This window comes from Panthera leo, chromosome A2 (genome assembly GCF_018350215.1).
Source record: "Panthera leo isolate Ple1 chromosome A2, P.leo_Ple1_pat1.1, whole genome shotgun sequence".
NCBI lineage: Eukaryota > Metazoa > Chordata > Mammalia > Carnivora > Felidae > Panthera > Panthera leo.
The window spans coordinates 111438956-111456393 of NC_056680.1; the positions used below are offsets into that span (position 1 = coordinate 111438956).

Sequence of the window (17438 nt, forward strand, 5' to 3'; positions counted from 1 at the left end):
CTGCTGAGAGTTTTGTTAAGTTCTCTCATATGTTTGGTTGTAAATATTGCTAAGTTAATAAAGTTCTCTATGGTAAACATATTACTGTGATCAAGGAATACTCACCACAATAAGTTCATAAAGAAACTTCCTGGTGTGTCTAGCTGCATGGCAATCTTCCTTTAACTTCTTTACGACATAGCAAACCTTTTCCGATTCTGTGTCTGCTTGTATTTGATCAAAATCTTCTAGTGCCAGATGTGAGTAACCCAAGACATCGGCTAAAGCTTTCCAATCGTAAACTTTTTCTGACACCAAGGTCAATACAACTGAGTAGATGTACGTCAGTTTTTTAAAGGGTAGGGTAATTTGTTCAAGAAGATTTCTGGTTGTGAAGACATTATCTGACATAGATATTACTTGTTCCTTGGCAATCACCTTGATATTTTTGCAGTGTATAAGTCCAACCTTACCTCTCAAGATTCCCACATACCATTCTTTCACTTTGGACTGCCCAATAGCTTTTACCTTACCCTCTCCAAGAAGAGCTACTGTGTCCCCTTTGAAATATTCAAGTAAGTAGTCAATCTTTTTTTGTCTTAGCACTGTCTTCAAGGTTACCCCATAGTTGGTGAAGTTCATTTTTTTGTCCTGAAATGTGGGATATTTAATACACACTGTTGGTAACAATGGAGCAGACCTGATTTTCTTCTCTTCCTGCAAATTACCTGGCAGATTTGAGAGCCTTTTTAGGCTCGGAGCTGGATCAGGTGTAGTGATAAAGAACTGTGTAAGTGCTCTACCATTGGGAGGCTCCACCTGAACACGGAAAACAAACAAGTGCATTTCTCTGGAGTCAACTAAGGAAAATAAAAATTGTTGATTAACTACTTCACCCGCTTGCAACTGCTTTTGTTTAATTTCTTTCCTTTCTCCTTGTGCCTTCACTTCAAAATCAGGATCACATGAAAAAACAGAAATATTTAAATCTTGTGGCTTGTCAAGGAAGAATGAATGCTTCCCCCAAAGCTGAAACACAACCGGAGATGTGTTTTTACCACCCTTCTTAATATCAGAGATTGTAAGCTTTCCTGGCATATAACTGTGTCCACAAACTATAAAAATAGCAGTGAAACTGGGATGAATATATCTGGGCCCATAAATTCCAACTGACGTGGTTTTGTGGATACAATCCCAAATGGTGGCAGCTGGTGACTGAGTAGCTTTAATTTGTGCAGCAACCACTAGATACATCACCTGGCTCAAGTCTATTAGCTTGACTTGAATAATGTCTTCATAAATATAGCAGTTGTTTAACACTTTGAAAGGGCCTTCTTTACCCAAGCTGTGTAAACATACCATTTCTGTCATGACTTGGCTGAAAGGATCCTTTCTCACTTCAGCCCCTATTTTCATCTCCAGCAAAATGGCTTCCATTGTGTTAAGGTTGCCTAACATGATTTCCAACAGTGGGCTTACGGTGCATGAAAGATCATGGTTAAGCGTTTGTGGAGGTTCAAGAAAAGCCCTTAGAGATACCTCTTGGAATTCTCCCACAGCTACATGGCCTTGGGGTACATGAACAGTGATATCTGATTCAGGTAATTGTACTGATCCTCCTTGGTGGCTTAACTTACAAACTGTCACAGTCTCTGCAACTTGTGTTTGGGCCCATCCAGGACTCTGATTAATTATATTCAAATCCAGGCAGGAACGGGCCAGCTGGCGCTGACTTATCCAAGCCATTTTATAAGCCTCTCTGTCATTCTGAAGCCATTCTAAGTCTTGTTCTAGTATCTGGTCAGAGTTATGTATATTCTGATGGGCATGTGCTGTGTCATCTAAAATGTCCAAAAGTTCTGAAACACTTTTAGATCTTCCAGCTTTCCGTGGGGAAGACTGCCTAAGCAACTGATGCACGTCCAGTTCATCGCCAGAGGAATCAAAAGAATTTCCGATTTCTATTTCTCTAAAAAAGAGAAAAGGATCTTCCTTCAAGATGGAAATATTGTCTCTCTTCTGGTTATTTCTTAGCTGAGTTATGTCATCCAAAAATGGGTTAGAAGCAGACAATTCATTCCAGAATGGATTTGTAATTTTGGAAGCACTATTGCCATGACAGGTGAAAGCATCTGGCCAATTGAGAAGAAATCCTGGGTCTGGACATTCTTGTTATTTAGACAAAAACAAAGCAAAACAAAGATGAAGTGGTGTTCTGAGATACAACCAAAAGTAATTTTCACTATTGCTTAACAATTCAAGACTCTTTAGTTTGCTTTTCGATCTCCAGTGTAACAGCTACTACAAAATTAATGTTAAATTTGCTCAAATTTTGATGTTACAGGAAAAGAGAAACTGTCCTGCCAGTTTATTTTTTACCATGTTTAATGTTATTTTACCTTAAGTCACTATAATTTACAAATAAGTGCTCAAAAATTTATACAGTAATCAGTTGAACACATTTCCTTGAAAATTACCCAGACTACCTACACTTATGCATTATTGTTTTATATTTTATTTTCACAAAATAAAACCCCTGAACAAACAGAATAATTCAGTCAACTATCCAGATTTTTCTAAACACTGAATATTTGGTCTCAATATACCTAGATTATTCATTTGATGTTTTTTTCTTTTCTGATAATATTCCATGTGTAAAAATATCAAACGCATCTGTTAACGGCTAAAGCAATTTTGTATTTAAAATTTTAAAAACAATATGCCAAATTAAATAGTAATGCATTTCTTAGGTTATTTCCTGATAACTGCACTGATGAGTTTTAATAATCTTCAAGTTTTTTCCAGAAAAATAAACATTTCATGACAATAAATATTGAAAAATTGGTCACCATTAGATTTACTATTTGAAAGGATTCGTTGAACTTTTCCAAGTTTAAAATGACTAAGAACAGGCTTACCACTATGAAATGAAAACATGTTATTTCTTTGGAAAGTAGTTTAAGAATCACCAACACATTAAAATATTTACACATGAACCGTAAGGAATTTCTATATATCTCACAAATATTAAAGTCATTTTTTAATGATTAGAGTAACTCATACTTGGTCATTTCTCAATAAATACTGGTAACGATTCTGTGGACTTGGTGAACCTAGTACTGCTTTCAAGAAAATGAAAGCCAAATGGCCAGCCAAAATTGGAAAATGAGTTCAAGTAAACAGTCAGACTTTTTTGCTTAATATGTATACAGCTATATCTTGATTGAAATGAGTTTTCAGTATCACATATTAAAAATTAGAAGATGCACTTGAACAATAAAAATTGCATTTCTCTTATTTCCTTGTTGCTTCAACCTGGTTTCATCTCTCTTAAAACTTACTCTTCCTCTGAAGATCAATTCAACTCTTTTATTCTCCATAAAGATTTTCTAGCACACTCCAATCTCTAGAGATCTCTTTAGCCTCCAAATTCATTATATGTACCAGAAATATCATTCACTTAATAATAAATTTTTGCCTTCTCATAAGATTTACATAACCTGTTGCCTGGGCTATTTCGTTTTGCTCATCTTTTTAATGATAGTGTATTTCTATAATAATTTTATAATTCTTTTAATCTTTTGTAGCTCTTCTCAGAGGTATCCCTCCAATAGTTATTTGCAGTGGGTAAAATAATTAAGTACCTGTAATATGGAAATTTCTTGAGGATTTTTGACCTTCCATGTCACATAAATTTCCCTCAGACTTACTTCGTGAAATCCCTCCTGACCAAAAATGGGCTCTTTCATTGGTTAACATTTCCCACCTAGACAATAAACAAACAAACAAACAAATAAATATTTTACAAGTATACATGTACAAGGTGGCAGAGAAACTAAATTTAAAGTATTCACATACCCTTAAATAGAAACTTTCATATAATAATACTCTACATAGGTCCTCTATTTCTGGTAGGATGCTAGATTAGATATCCTGAAATATATATTAGTACTTCTCTGAAAAATGCTCAGATTCTAAACTAAAATGTATTACTGATCCCATAAAAAAAAGTAATTAATGAAAATCCCAAGGACAAGAGAAAAGGAATAGTAAGTTGAAACTTCAATAAATTGGAAATCCCTGTTTGGTGATTGGAGGACAAACATTCACAAAACTGGAAAATCTTCCCTAAGTTCTATACATTCAGTGCAGTTCCAAGGGAAATCACAAGATGTTATGTATGTGTATGTGTCTGTAACTTCTTAAGCTTTTTAAAAATTTCTACAGAAAAGCAAAGGGCTAATATTCAAGACAATCCAGAAAAATAACAGAATGGAAATGAAGTGTGCCACCGGATATTAGCACTTATTATCAATATGTGCTAAGTGAGACAATGTGAAATTGGAAAAGAAATAAACTAAGGACATACAATAACCCTAGAACAGACCCATCCCCACACAAAAACTTGCTATATGACAGAAGTGGCCACTCAGAGCAGTGTAGAAATGGTGGATTATTCAATAAATGGTAAAGATACAATTTGTTTTCATGCTTAAACAAAATTACATTGATTATACAAAAATCATTTCTAAGACATTTGAAGACTGAAAAGCAAAACTTGAAAACTTGATTATAGAGTCTAAGGAATTATCTTTACATTTTCTGAGAAGTAGATAATTTCTAGGCAAAGAACAAACACACAAAATGCAAACTATATTAAAAAAGAATGAGAAGGGCACCTGGGTGGCTCAATCAGTTAAGCAACCAACTCTTGGTTTTCCGCTCAGGTCATGATCCCAGGGTTGTGAGATTAAGCTCTGCTTTGGGATCTGTGCTAGGTGTAGAGCCTGTGTAAGATTCTCTCTCTCTCTCTCTCTCTCTCTCTCTCTCTCTCTCTCTCCCCCCCCCCACCTGCTTGTGCATGACACACACACTCGTTCTTTCTCTCTCTCTCTCTCAAAAAAAAAATGTAAAAAGAATGAAAAGTCCTATAGATCAAAAAACATCATTTACAAAACATAACAATATAAGCCAAAAAGTGAGAGAAGACCTTTCCATTACATATGACTGAAAAAAGCAAAAAAGGATTGGATTGTAAAAGACTCCTACAAATTAATAAGCAAAATAAAAACAAAATTATAGACAATTTTGAAAAGACCTGAACAAGCATTTCTTTAAAAGGTAAACACAAATGACCTCCAAATATATTAAAATATGCTCAATTTATTGGAAGCCAGAGGATTCTAAGTGAGACCACTTAAGGTACAATTATCAAATTTGCCAAAATTTAAAAATCTGCGACACCGATTATCGGCAACGAGGTGGAGAAAATGGGAACTCATGTACACTGTTAGTGGAAGTGTCAATGGGTATAATCACTTAAAAATCAATCTGGCATTATCTAGGAAAGATGCCTACAGCCTAGTACCCAGCAATTCCTATCTCAGTTGTTTTGTTCTAGTACCTTTGTTGTAGTAAAACCTTGAATATGTACATCAGAACAGATATACATGAATGTTCATTATATTAACAAAAAACTGGAATCATCCCAATTATCCTTTGCCATATGAATAGAGAAATAAATATGGTGTTTTAATTCAATGAAGTACCGTGCAACTATGAAAACAGGAGAATTGCAATTAAAAGCATCAGTATATACTAACTGGAAGCATCCCATTGCTGTGACTCACCCTTCTTCACATACATGTTATCTCTTTGTCCCATGACAACACTGAAAAATAAATATCTTCAGTAAGATTTTAGAGTACAAAAATGAATCTCAGCAACGGAACATAACTAGCCTACGAGGTCAAACAGCTGGTGAGTAACTGACCCTGACATAATTCTTCATTCACATTACTGCTACTCCATAAATTCCGTGACCCAGGATGCATACGCCCCTTCTCAGACTCGAGGTTCCCAATACTACATTCTCAGACTATCCCACCTTCTAATTCAAACTGCTAGTCATGCTAAACTTTTACTTCTTGTTCTCCTTTAGGCATTAACCACATCTCCTTCACCTTTAACTATGTTTGTCATACTCTTCTTTCAAGTTCCTGACATTTTATTTCAAAGAAATTCGTTCTATTTTTGAAAGGAATCAAAAGCCGTTTCTGGTATCAAGAAAATAATGAACAAAATTAAATGAAGAAAGAAGAGGAAAGGGCAGGGAAAGGAAAGAAAAGAAGGGGGAAAACATGTTTTCCAAACATAGTGGATAAACAAATGCAAAATTATCTCATAATGTGGCATACTTAAAAAATTCAAATGGTGAAATAACAATTTTTTTCCCCTGATAGGCAAAACTGCATGGAAAGTTGGGGTGAAAAGCCAAACTGGGCAATATGCAATTTAAACTGAAGCCTCAAGTTTCCTGGCAGATCTTCAAAATCCTCTGGTTGATTTTACCAAATACAGTGTCAAAAACTAAAGTCCTTGGCACACCATAGGTAGCCAAAACTTTAGAATAGAAAATGAAGTACACATCCTTGAGCAACATTGAGCAAATCAAATTAAAATGAGAAAAAAAAAATCCTTACATGAAAAAGTATTTTTTAAAAATATAAAGTACATTTTAAATGGAAAATCAATGAGATAGAAAGCTCCCTGGACCCCTTAATTTCTTGTAGAGGACAGAGCAGAAAGGAAGAGTTTATATCCAGGATTCCTTCAAAGCTAACAACCCTTAGTGTAGAAAATAGTTAATAACCTAGAATAATGCAGTTAAAAGTCCTCAACAACCTAAGAATCAGAATGGTGACTTATGCACCTATGGTCCTGGAGGATCATAACATTTCAGAAACAAAGGTACAAGGTGGTCATTAGCTGGAATTCTTTGTGAGGTAGCCCTCTTCTCCAAATGCTCAAGCAAATCTTCGCTGTCCTTGAAACTAGTGGTTCTAAACCTCAGTGGTACCAGAATCACCTGGAAGGTTTGATCAAACACAATTTGCTGGACCTACCCTGTATTTCTGATCCAGAAGGACTGGGGAGGCACCTGAGAATTTGCATTTCTAGCAAAGTGGCCAAGTGATGTGATGCTGTGGCTCTGGGTTGGGGAGAGAGGGGCACATTTTGAGAACTACATTCTAAAAACCACCATGCTATATTCTTTCCAAATAGATTTCTCCTTATTCTCTGCCTGTTCCCACTATCCTCCAACAAATCTTCCTTCTCTCAATCTTTTTGTTTACACACACATACACACACACACACACACACACCACGTCTTACAGGGCTTCACCCTATGAATTTGTTCTATGAATACAGGGAGGAGAGGTGGTGTACGGGAAAAGCCTTTGACTAAAATGACCATGACGGTGACCTGTTGAGGTCAGTGCTTGTTTACACAGGTGCAAATAGCACTTGCCATATTTATCATTCCCCTGTGTTTTCTTACAATTAAATGTCATACTCAATGGCAATTGCTTTCTTAAAAGGGGATTTTTTTAAAAAAAATTTTGTCTAAAGAAGCATGAGTCAATCTTGGCTAGAATGAGTAAGTGGGAAAAGAGCAGTCTACTACTCACTTAATTGGGGACATATTCTTGTCAAACATGCCTTTTACAACACACTTATTCTGATTTACAGATGCATTATTCTTTTCTTAAGAAGCCAATGCACAAAGTTTTGCTTTACATTTATTTTACTATTTAAACTAGGCCTTAAGCACCTGGGAATATTTGCCAACTGCACAACTTAGCAAAAGATCCCAGAAAATTTTGGGGGGCAGAGAGGAACATTTGCAAAAGAGTAGCCAGGGAAGCAATATCATTTAAAGGAATTACTCCTTCATTTTTCAATGTTTATTTATTTTTGAGAGATAGAGTGTGTGCACGTGTAGGGGAGGGGCAGAGAGAGAGGGTGAGAGAGAATCCCAGGCTGTCTCTGCACTGTCAGTGTAGAGCTTGATGTAGGGCTCAATTCCACGAACTGCGAGATCCTGACCTGAGCTGAAATCAACAGTCGGATGCTTAACTGACTGAGCCATCCAAGTGCCCCTAAAAGAGTAATTTCTTTAAAATGTATTTCTTTGTTGGGTTAAACAGGTGATGGGGATTCAGGAGTGCCTTTGTCATGATGAGCACAGGCAAGAATTGTTTAAATACTTTACTGTACACCTGAAACTAATATAACACTGTAAAAATATGAAGTTATGCTCATACCAAAGAAAGTAAAATATAACATGTTCCTGTGAAGTGCTTATAGTAGCTATTATATAGTGAAAATTGCTACTTGTAGCCACTTAGTAGGTTCAAAGTATTTTCTAACTATTCCTTGAACACCTCAGATCTTTACATGTTTCCATGTTTTGTTCTGTATTTAACTCTTGGACTATGTGGTATTAAAAATATTTTCATGCGGCGCCTGGGTGGCTTAGTTGGTTGAGCATCCGACTTTGGCTCAGGTCATGATCTCATAGTTCATGAGTTTGAGCCCCATGTCGGGCTCTGTGCTGACAGCTCAGAACCTGGAGCCTGCTTTGGATTCTGTGTCCCCTCTCTCTCTGTCCCCCAAGCTCACACACATTCTCTCTCTCAAAAATAAATGAACATAAAAAATTTAAAAAAAAATAAAGGTAGGGAAATAGAGGCTCACAGAGTTTATTTGCCCAATATTAGGTAGGTACTAAGCACCAGGGTTAATGGTTGAACACAGGGATATCAGACTCTGGAGAACAAGCTTTGGAACTCTACTCTGTGATTCCTACCCATTGGTCAGACCTTCCCTTCCAGTGGAAGTGAGACCTGAGACTATGCCCTGGGTTTGTTGCTGGAGAGTAGCATCAAGCCTTTATTTTAATCGCTGAGACCTTCACCAAGTTCACAGCAGGACCCACATCATGAGTATGTGACCTGTGTGGCTACACAGAGCCCCACCCTCAGGAGGTCTTCATGCTTAACAGAAGCTCTGCTCTTTAAATCTTAAAATATATAATATGTTTTGAGCAAGAGGCTTCCTATTTTTATTCTGGACTGGGCACTGCAATTACGTAGCCAGTCCTGGTTCATAGAGTTGGCAACCCTTAGCCTTCAGACCCAAAGAAATAACTGTATTTGTAAGTTACCATGAAGAAATGAAAAGTGCTATTTTAGATAAAGGATGTTCATTTTACAGATGATAAATATGAGCAGCAAGAGATTAAAATGAGCTGCTCAAAGTAGCAGGTTCATCACTGGCCAATTCAGGACTCAAATTGTCATCTCCTAAGTTGAACTCTATAGGGAAAAAAGGAGGGTATAAAAATAGTTCTACCTATTTTGATGGATGCTATGACTTAAAAATGAGATCCTTTTAAGTTTTGGTGCTATGTAATGTCAAAAGTAATAGTAGTATAGATTTTAAGACCTCAAAGCAAAAAATGATAAACATTTTAACTCAATGAGAGTGAAATAAAGTGGCCCTAACCTCATGCTCCTTCTGCATCATACCTCCTACGAAACCAAGAGTCTTTGAATATGACTTTTAGGCCAAGGCAAGAGAGAACCAAATCCATAGGTAGGGTCAGCCCTCTATATCCTGACTTTACTTCAGTCTCGCAGCATCTCTTCTTCCACCACACAGAGCACAACCAACATCCAAAAACACAGGTAAGGGATCTTTTGAAAGTTCAGGGGATACTCCATGGATATCGAAGTGCTTAAGGGAGTATTACAGGCTTCTGATAAATATTCATTGTAAATCAGGAATCTTTTAATAATGACCTAAGCATATAACTGATGATCAGTAGATATATTTTTAACTTGAATATTCGTTTTCATTATATTCATTTTAAGGATGCACACACACACAACCACACACACATATACCTTTCTTTGGTTTAAAAACAATTTGAAAATGCTTACAAATACTCAAAAAACATGGTGTGTTTAAACAACAAGCAAGTGTATATTATTCTTCAGTGAGAAAGTTAAAAAAAAGTGATTTGGGTGACAGTTGCAGAGAGTTGGTAGGAAACCCAAAATAAATAACTATGAACATCATGCTTTAAGTTCCATTTATTGCTAGCATCAGCCACAAATTTGGGTCTCACTTTCTCAAAGAGATCACAGCAGGGAATACATTGTTAGTTACAAGCCTCACAGTGACCATACCATACAAATAAACCACTTGGCAGAAGCACCAGCCTCACCAGGACTGCTGGGAACAGTATCCTCACCCCGTCTTTTACCCTGTATTCAGCACTGGGGTCTCTTTCATGGAACTCTTTCTTAATGTGTCCTGATGGCATTTTGCCCAAGGTCAATGGGGTCAAATCAGATGGAAAGTAGCAGATCCAGCTAAGCAGCTATCTGCCGCCTTAACCAGATACAAAAATACATGTTAGGTTACAAAAAGACAGGATAGATCATCTGATCTGGTAAAACCCACCATATTTAGTTCTTTCAACTGAGTTTCTGTTTCTAGTTCTTAATCCACATGGAGTTAGAGGTTCTAGCTCTTGATGAGGACTGAGAGCAGCACTTTCTCTGGAAGACCCAAACAATCAACTCAGTTAAAAATGAGAGTTACATTCTTCTGAAAATTGAGACAAATATCTCAAATGTAGGCCTGAACAGATCATTCTACCTCTGTATCTGGTGGCTGTGACATGGGCTGAAATGTTCCCCAGAACACAATTGTGTTATTGCTCCCCCACAAAAGTGTATGGGTAATGACTTCTTAAGTCACAGAGCAAGGCTTTAGTATTTTCATTGTGGAAACACTTAATAAATTTGTTATCAAATGCCCCCTGTTGTCATATAATAGTCTCAGTGATGTGCCTCTCAAGTTTAAGTTTAAATGATGTATGCTCCTAGCAAACCTTCAAAGATAAACTAGCTGTAAATCCTGTCCCTAGTAACAGAACAAGTTCAATTGTTGAGCAAGTTCTTGGATACAAGAACTGTGTAACAGTGACACTAAGACTCTTTTTCTTGCACCCATCAGTGCAAGAAAAGCTTCCTAGCTTGTATTTTTCAAAAGATACAGAGATCAACTACTGGTTGAAAAGGGGTGGAACCACAGTCAGATTTTAAAGGTAGCTAATGAAGCTGAACCTGTAATACCCTTGTTTGCAAAGCCCTTTGCAAGGCCCTGGGCATAATTCTGTCTTTTTTTTTTTTTTTTTTTTTGTAAGCTTCATATCCTACAAAACTCCATCATTTAATAGAATATTTGACATTGTGAGATCTCACTGTTTTTCACCTATCAACAGTATTTGTTTTTCTGTTTCTTATATATAAATGCATTTTGGTAAAGTGCAGAGAATACAGGCTTTGGAATTAGAATTCTCTTGTTTTAGACCCTGGGTATAAACTTGAGAAAGTTACAGAACATTTCTGTGGGGTTATTTATCATCTGTAAAAAAGAAGAATAGCAAGAATTACATTACTATGTATTACTTCTATTATTCTATAATGAGCCCACAATCTTCATAGGGCAGCTTTAATAGTCAAATGGAATACCGTATAAAAAGTGGTACAACCAGCTGATTCCTTTTTCTTTCTTTTCCTCTGATTTCTCCCTTCTATTATTCCTGAGCATGTAGAAACAAGTTCTCCCACTGGACCCACTTGAGAAGCTTGGGTTCCTCTCCCTCAGATGGCTTGAGACACTGACCTCACTCCCTAGAAGAAAAAAAAAGACTACTGACCAGTTGTATCTTGGGGCTCAATTGTCTCTTATTCACTCTCCATAGAGGATTTTAACAGCTATTTTCTTTCTTTCTTTCTTTTTTAATAATTTTTTAAAATATTTATTTATATTTGAGAGATGGAGGAGAGAGACAGTGCATGAGCAGGGGAGAGGCAGAGGAGGAGGGAGACAGAATCTGAAGCAGGCTCCAGGCTCTGAGCTGACAGCACAAGAGCCCAACATGGGGCTCAAACCTACAAGCCATGAGATCATGACCTGAGCCAAAGTCAGACGCTTAACCACTGAGTCACCCAGGCACCCCTATTTTCATTGCTCCTGCCAGAAAGAGTGCTAGGTTTCTGACAACAGAGGCACTAGGGTATGGTGGAAACAATACAGATTTCTAAATTAGACAGATGGGTTCAAAACAAAGCTTACAAATGAATACAGTGGTCTGAGCATCACTTTTTCTCATTGATAGAGTGCAAAAATATAGATTTTAAGTAGTTGTCATAATGGCATGTGAATTACATCTCAATAAAGCTTTATTTTTTAAAGCTGTTGTGCAAATCAAATACCACAAATCTCCAATTAAAACTAATCACTGTTTAACATGATAGTTCTTGTTTGTTTTATTTTCTCACATCTGTGTCATTTCTCTTGGTTTTATGAAGTAAGAGTGGCTACTGACAAAGATACTTAAGGAATATTGGAAAAGAGAGAACAATAAAGGGACCGTGGAAGTTTAACTGCCATGTTAGCTTAATTGATTATTCAACCTGATAATGCTCTTTTCACCTCTCTAAAGAGAATAATTGGAAAAATACTCTATTATTTTCCAACTAGAGTTTATCAATCCCTTTTCAACAAAAATCTAATGTTTTTCAGCTACCCGTTGCCCCAATGTTATTGGACAGAATTAATTATAAGATTCCCAATATTCTTTGCCAAAAGAAAAACACCCTTTGACAAACATTTTGTGTACACCCACAGTCTTCCTTGGTTTGAACTTAGAACATTGCTGTGAATCATCTACATATCATCTGACAAGTCTACCTTCTTGGCAGAAAGTAAATTTCAACGTTCAGTGGCTTTTAAATGAGAACAGAGTGTTCATGAACTAATGAGCACATGGACAAAATTTGGTAGAACTGGTAAGATTTAAAAAAGGAACACTCATTATGCAACATCATCCAATGCGTAAAGCAGGAGTTTCCCCTAAGTTCTCCATGTCTAATTCGTAATGTTTTAGGGAATTACCATGTTTTTATTTATCAATTGTGTAAACTGAGAACACCATGGAAAGTATGAAGTGTTTATCAAAGCACAAACTTGAAAAATACTAACATGTGGTCCTACTCAGAGAGACAGATGGATGGATGAATGGACAGAGATGGATGAATATATAAATATATTTATATATTACAATTATAATATATATAATATATATATAATATATAATTTAGCCAAACAAGAAATCTTTTTACTATTAGTAATGCTTCACTATTCACTGAGTACTGGAAACTAGATTCTTTCCTTTCTGAGAGACAATTGAATATTCAAAATTTCACTTATTTGAAGATAGTATCAAGTAGCGGTGGATTGTACTAGAAGTCTGAAGAAGGAAGCTAAAAAAACCCAAAATTTCCCTGGGTAAGATGGGGTGGGGAGTTGGGACTGCAGGTGATTGCAGCCTAAAAGGGAGATGGGGAATAAGAAGATGTAACTAATGACAATATTCTCATTGAAACACTTAGGCATATCCGTTGCCAATCCTACCATCTAGTTCTCCCATATGATCTTCAGAAATGTCCGTATGACCTACTGATGCAAAAATAATTATATTGAATAATAAGAGGTGTTGAGTCCTACTTAGAAGGACGAATAACAGGAAAACACAGCTTCCCAAGTAAATATGGGTTACAAGTAGGTAGACCAATCATCCATCTGGGTTTGTCCAGGGCTATCCAGTTTTGAATCTCTCAGTCCAGGGAAAACCAGGATGGTTGGTCACTGTAATTACAAATACTAGGGTATAAATACATGGCCTCACATGGAGATTGTGAAATATCCAATGTAAATTCCTTCTATCTGTACACATTTTTAAACCATTTGAAACTATCGTGAAAAAGAGAAGCAAATATCTATACAACTGAGTTGTACAGGAATGATTAATTTTAATGTTCAAATTCTATTTTTTTATTCTCTTTTCAGGTATTAAATTCTAATGAAAACAGCAACTTAAAAACAAAGAAAATCATCTAGAATGGAATGAATAGAATTATCCATTATTGTCCTTTTGATTTCCTTAAATCAGACTAAAAAATTGAACCCCCTCACTTAGCAGCCTAAAGGGACTGCAAACCTTTTCAAGAAGAAGCCCTTTCTCTCTCTTCCTCTCCATGACCCTTTTCTTTTAAAATAGGAGTAATACTCAGGGTGCCTGAGTGGCTCAGTTGGTTAAGAGTTCGACTTTGGCTCAGGTCATGATCCTCATGGCTTGTGGGTTTGAGCCCTGTGTCAGGCTCTGTGCTGACAACTTACAGCCTGGAGCCTGCTTCAGATTCTGTGTCGCCCTTTCTGTGCCCTCCCCTACTTGGACTCTCTCTCTCTCTCTCTCAAAAATAAATAAACAGTAATAAACAAATAAACATACAGGAGTAATACTCAGGTTTAGGAGTTGTGTTTCCCTCAGCTGAGACCCATCCTGCTTTGTGGGCTCAATGGGCTTCTCCTGTGCAGATGGGTAAACTGTAAGGAGGCTCAGAGTTTTGTCCCTAGCACCATCGGATGCCAGGTCAGGGTCCTCCTGGACTGCTGTTCTGGAGCTTTGTCCAGGTTAGTCCCCTGACCATTTACCCTAACCAAGTTAGTATTAAATGGTGGTTCCCAATGGTTCCTCTGCATCAAAATCAACTTCAGAACTTTAAAAAAATACGTAGATGCCCAAAACCTATCCCAAGATCCTGGGGTGGAGCCCAGGTATCATTATTTTTATAAAAAGCTCTCAAGACATTCTGATGTACAACAAAGATTGAGAGCCACTAACATAATTATAAGGTGATAAAAATATTTTTTTTCATTTGGTTTGTTAGACAAACTTATTACTGGACATAATAAAATATATGGCAGCTCAAGATGCTCACCCCGACATGGCAACACTTCCAGGGGAAAAAACATGCATTAGGACATTGTACTAGACATGGGATTTCAGGGTGATAAATGAAAACTGCAGGATTCTCTCTTCCCTGTGGGTGGTGTGGCCTTTCCTAGTATAGCCCAGGAATGATATCTAAGACCAGTTCTGTTCTAGATTAGGGACAAATACTCTCTCCTTCACACTGCTTTGCAACGGTTCATATCTCCTTGTGTTTTCTTAGAATTATAAGATCTAGATGGAGACACTTCTTGATATTGAGATAATGTAAATGCCTGTTTTAGCATAAATCTTTGTTTTACCTGCAGCTTAGGAAGAAAGTTTACTTGTGCTCCAGGTGGCATTTTCTAGCTCTCTCTTTCTCCCTAGAAATACCCCACCCCCCCACACACATGCACATTCCAAAAAATATCTCTCTGATTAACATTTTCCCAGTAAAAAGGTTTCTAGTTTTTAATACATAAACTTTATAGAACATGTGAATCTCCCATTACAATATTTTGGCCAACTGTCTTTCTAAGGAATAAAAGTATTTAAAATTAAAAAAAAATTCCCTTAAACTCAAAGGAACATATTTAACTAAACAATATCAAGAAAACCTAAAGTTTCATTTCAGATTCAGCCAGTAGAACACTGGAAACATAAGTAGCCATTTCAAAATGAAGATAGTATAAATAAAGGACATGTGAATTTTGAAGCTACTGGCAGTAAGCAATATTGAGTTTTTGGTTTTTATACGACTACATTAACTGTGTGGTATTTAACGTGTATGTTTATTTTAGTATTTTTTAAAACATTTTTAGGAAAGGAGTTGAGGGTTTGGGGTGATATAATAATGTATTATCACTTTTCTCATTTAAATAGTTGGAAATACAAAAACACAAAATATCTGAAGTTAAAAAATTATTGATGTTAGCTAAAAACTCCCTGAGTCCTTTTGTGTCTATTAGGTGAAGTTTTTGAACTACATTGTTATAATTATTTTACAATTGTGTGATTTACAAGTTTCTGTAGGAGATGTGATAAAATTTCCAACTATAATTTTGAAGGTGCTAAATTTTCTTGTAATTCACTCAGTTTTTGCTTTATAAGGTTCAGGGCTTTGTTGTTAAGACCAAGTAAGTATGCAAGGGTTATGTTTTCTTTTTTTTTTTTTTAATTTTTTTTTTAACGTTTATTTATTTTTGAGACAGAGAGAGACAGAGCATGAACGGGGGAGGGTCAGAGAGAGGGAGACACAGAATCCGAAACAGGCTCCAGGGTCTGAGCTGTCAGCACAGAGCCCGACGCGGGACTCGACGGGACCGTAGGATCATGACCTGAGCCTAAGTCGGCCGCTTAACCAACTGAGCCACCCAGGCGCCCCAAGGGTTATGTTTTCTTAATGGATTTTCTCTTAATATCCTCTAGTGTTTCTATTTATTCTTGTAAATGCTTTTTGACCTAAATTTATTTTATATGATATTAATATTGCCATACCAGCTTTCTTTTCATTGTTGTACTTTACAATTTTAAGACACTTTTTTTACACAGTTTAAAATCTCTAGGAATCAAGATGCATATGCAATTGATGTCAGATTTTAATTGGCTTTTTTTCCTATTTGTTATTACACAAAATAAGGGTGGGTCTTAAAATGGATGGTATCTTAAATTCAAAGAAATATAGCATTTTCCTGGCATATCTTTTCCTACCTCTTTATTTCAACACCTCTGGCTGATTATTAGGTATGCCACTACAAACAGAAAACAGCTGGATTTTAAAAAAATTACGTTTACTTTTAATCTGTCTTTAAGTAGTTGAATGCTATCCTTTTACAATTACTTAAAACCTCACGATTTTTACTTATTCCTACCTACCATCTTATGTTGTGTTTTACAAATTTGCTTTTATTTTTCTCCTCCTTTCAGATTGATAAAATTTTCAATATTCCCTTATGTTCCCTATTCCACATTTCTGAACATATATTTCTCTTCATTTCCCAGTAAGACCGTAGAGGACAAATAGTATCAGTCCTCTCTAAGAAGCAGAAAAACTGAATCTGAGTCACCAAAAAATGGTTATTCATACAGAGGCCTACAGTTTGCTACTAGAAGAACTAATAAGAGACAAAATGCTCTTTAAAATTCTACCAACATCCTTGCCACTTATTTCTTGTAAGCTTTTATAAGACTGTATTAAAACATTTATTTCTCCAAAGTATATCTCCTGGCATATTCAATAAACAAAATGAGCATTCCAATTAAACTTGAACAGAAAAAAATAAATAAAGTCAGAGAGTCATAAACTAAATGAAAATGATATGTAACCATAGAAGAGAGGCAAGAAATAAGGAAGATTCTTAAAACTGATTTAGATGTCCAAGCTAAAAATGAAATGGCACTTATAAAATATATGGAAGGGAACAGAAAGTTTCCTGTAGACAGATTTTAACCATAAATAAAAATTAAAAAGAAAATTAATTCTGCTTAATTACAAAGAGAAGAGGATGAAAATAGAGGACAGTAAGAAAAATTCACTTTTAATATTTTTAAATCACTGTGAATAAAATACAGTAATAGAAAATAAAGACATGGAAGACATGAGAAATATGACAGAAATAAGGAAAAGACTGTCTCATGTAGATTAACCTAAATTTATAGTAATTACTAATAGCTAACAATCACTGGGCATCCTGTGCCAGGCTGTGTTCTAAGTACTTTGTCATCTCTTCTAACTTGCACAGCAAGGCTGTGGGATAGGTAA

General features: G+C 36.1%; 1 protein-coding gene across 1 annotated transcript in view; it reads right to left on the reverse strand.

Annotated features, from left to right (window-relative positions):
- Positions 1–17438, reverse strand: part of MACC1 (MET transcriptional regulator MACC1) — a 64446-nt gene that overhangs the window by 18111 nt on the left and 28897 nt on the right. Inside the window, exons 2-3 of the mRNA XM_042927596.1 lie at positions 3624–3745; positions 106–2147 (exon numbers count right to left, since the gene is read on the reverse strand). Of these exons, the coding sequence (XP_042783530.1) occupies positions 106–2147; positions 3624–3738 (2157 nt within the window). The 5' untranslated portion in view covers positions 3739–3745. The remainder of the gene's footprint in view (positions 1–105; positions 2148–3623; positions 3746–17438) is intronic.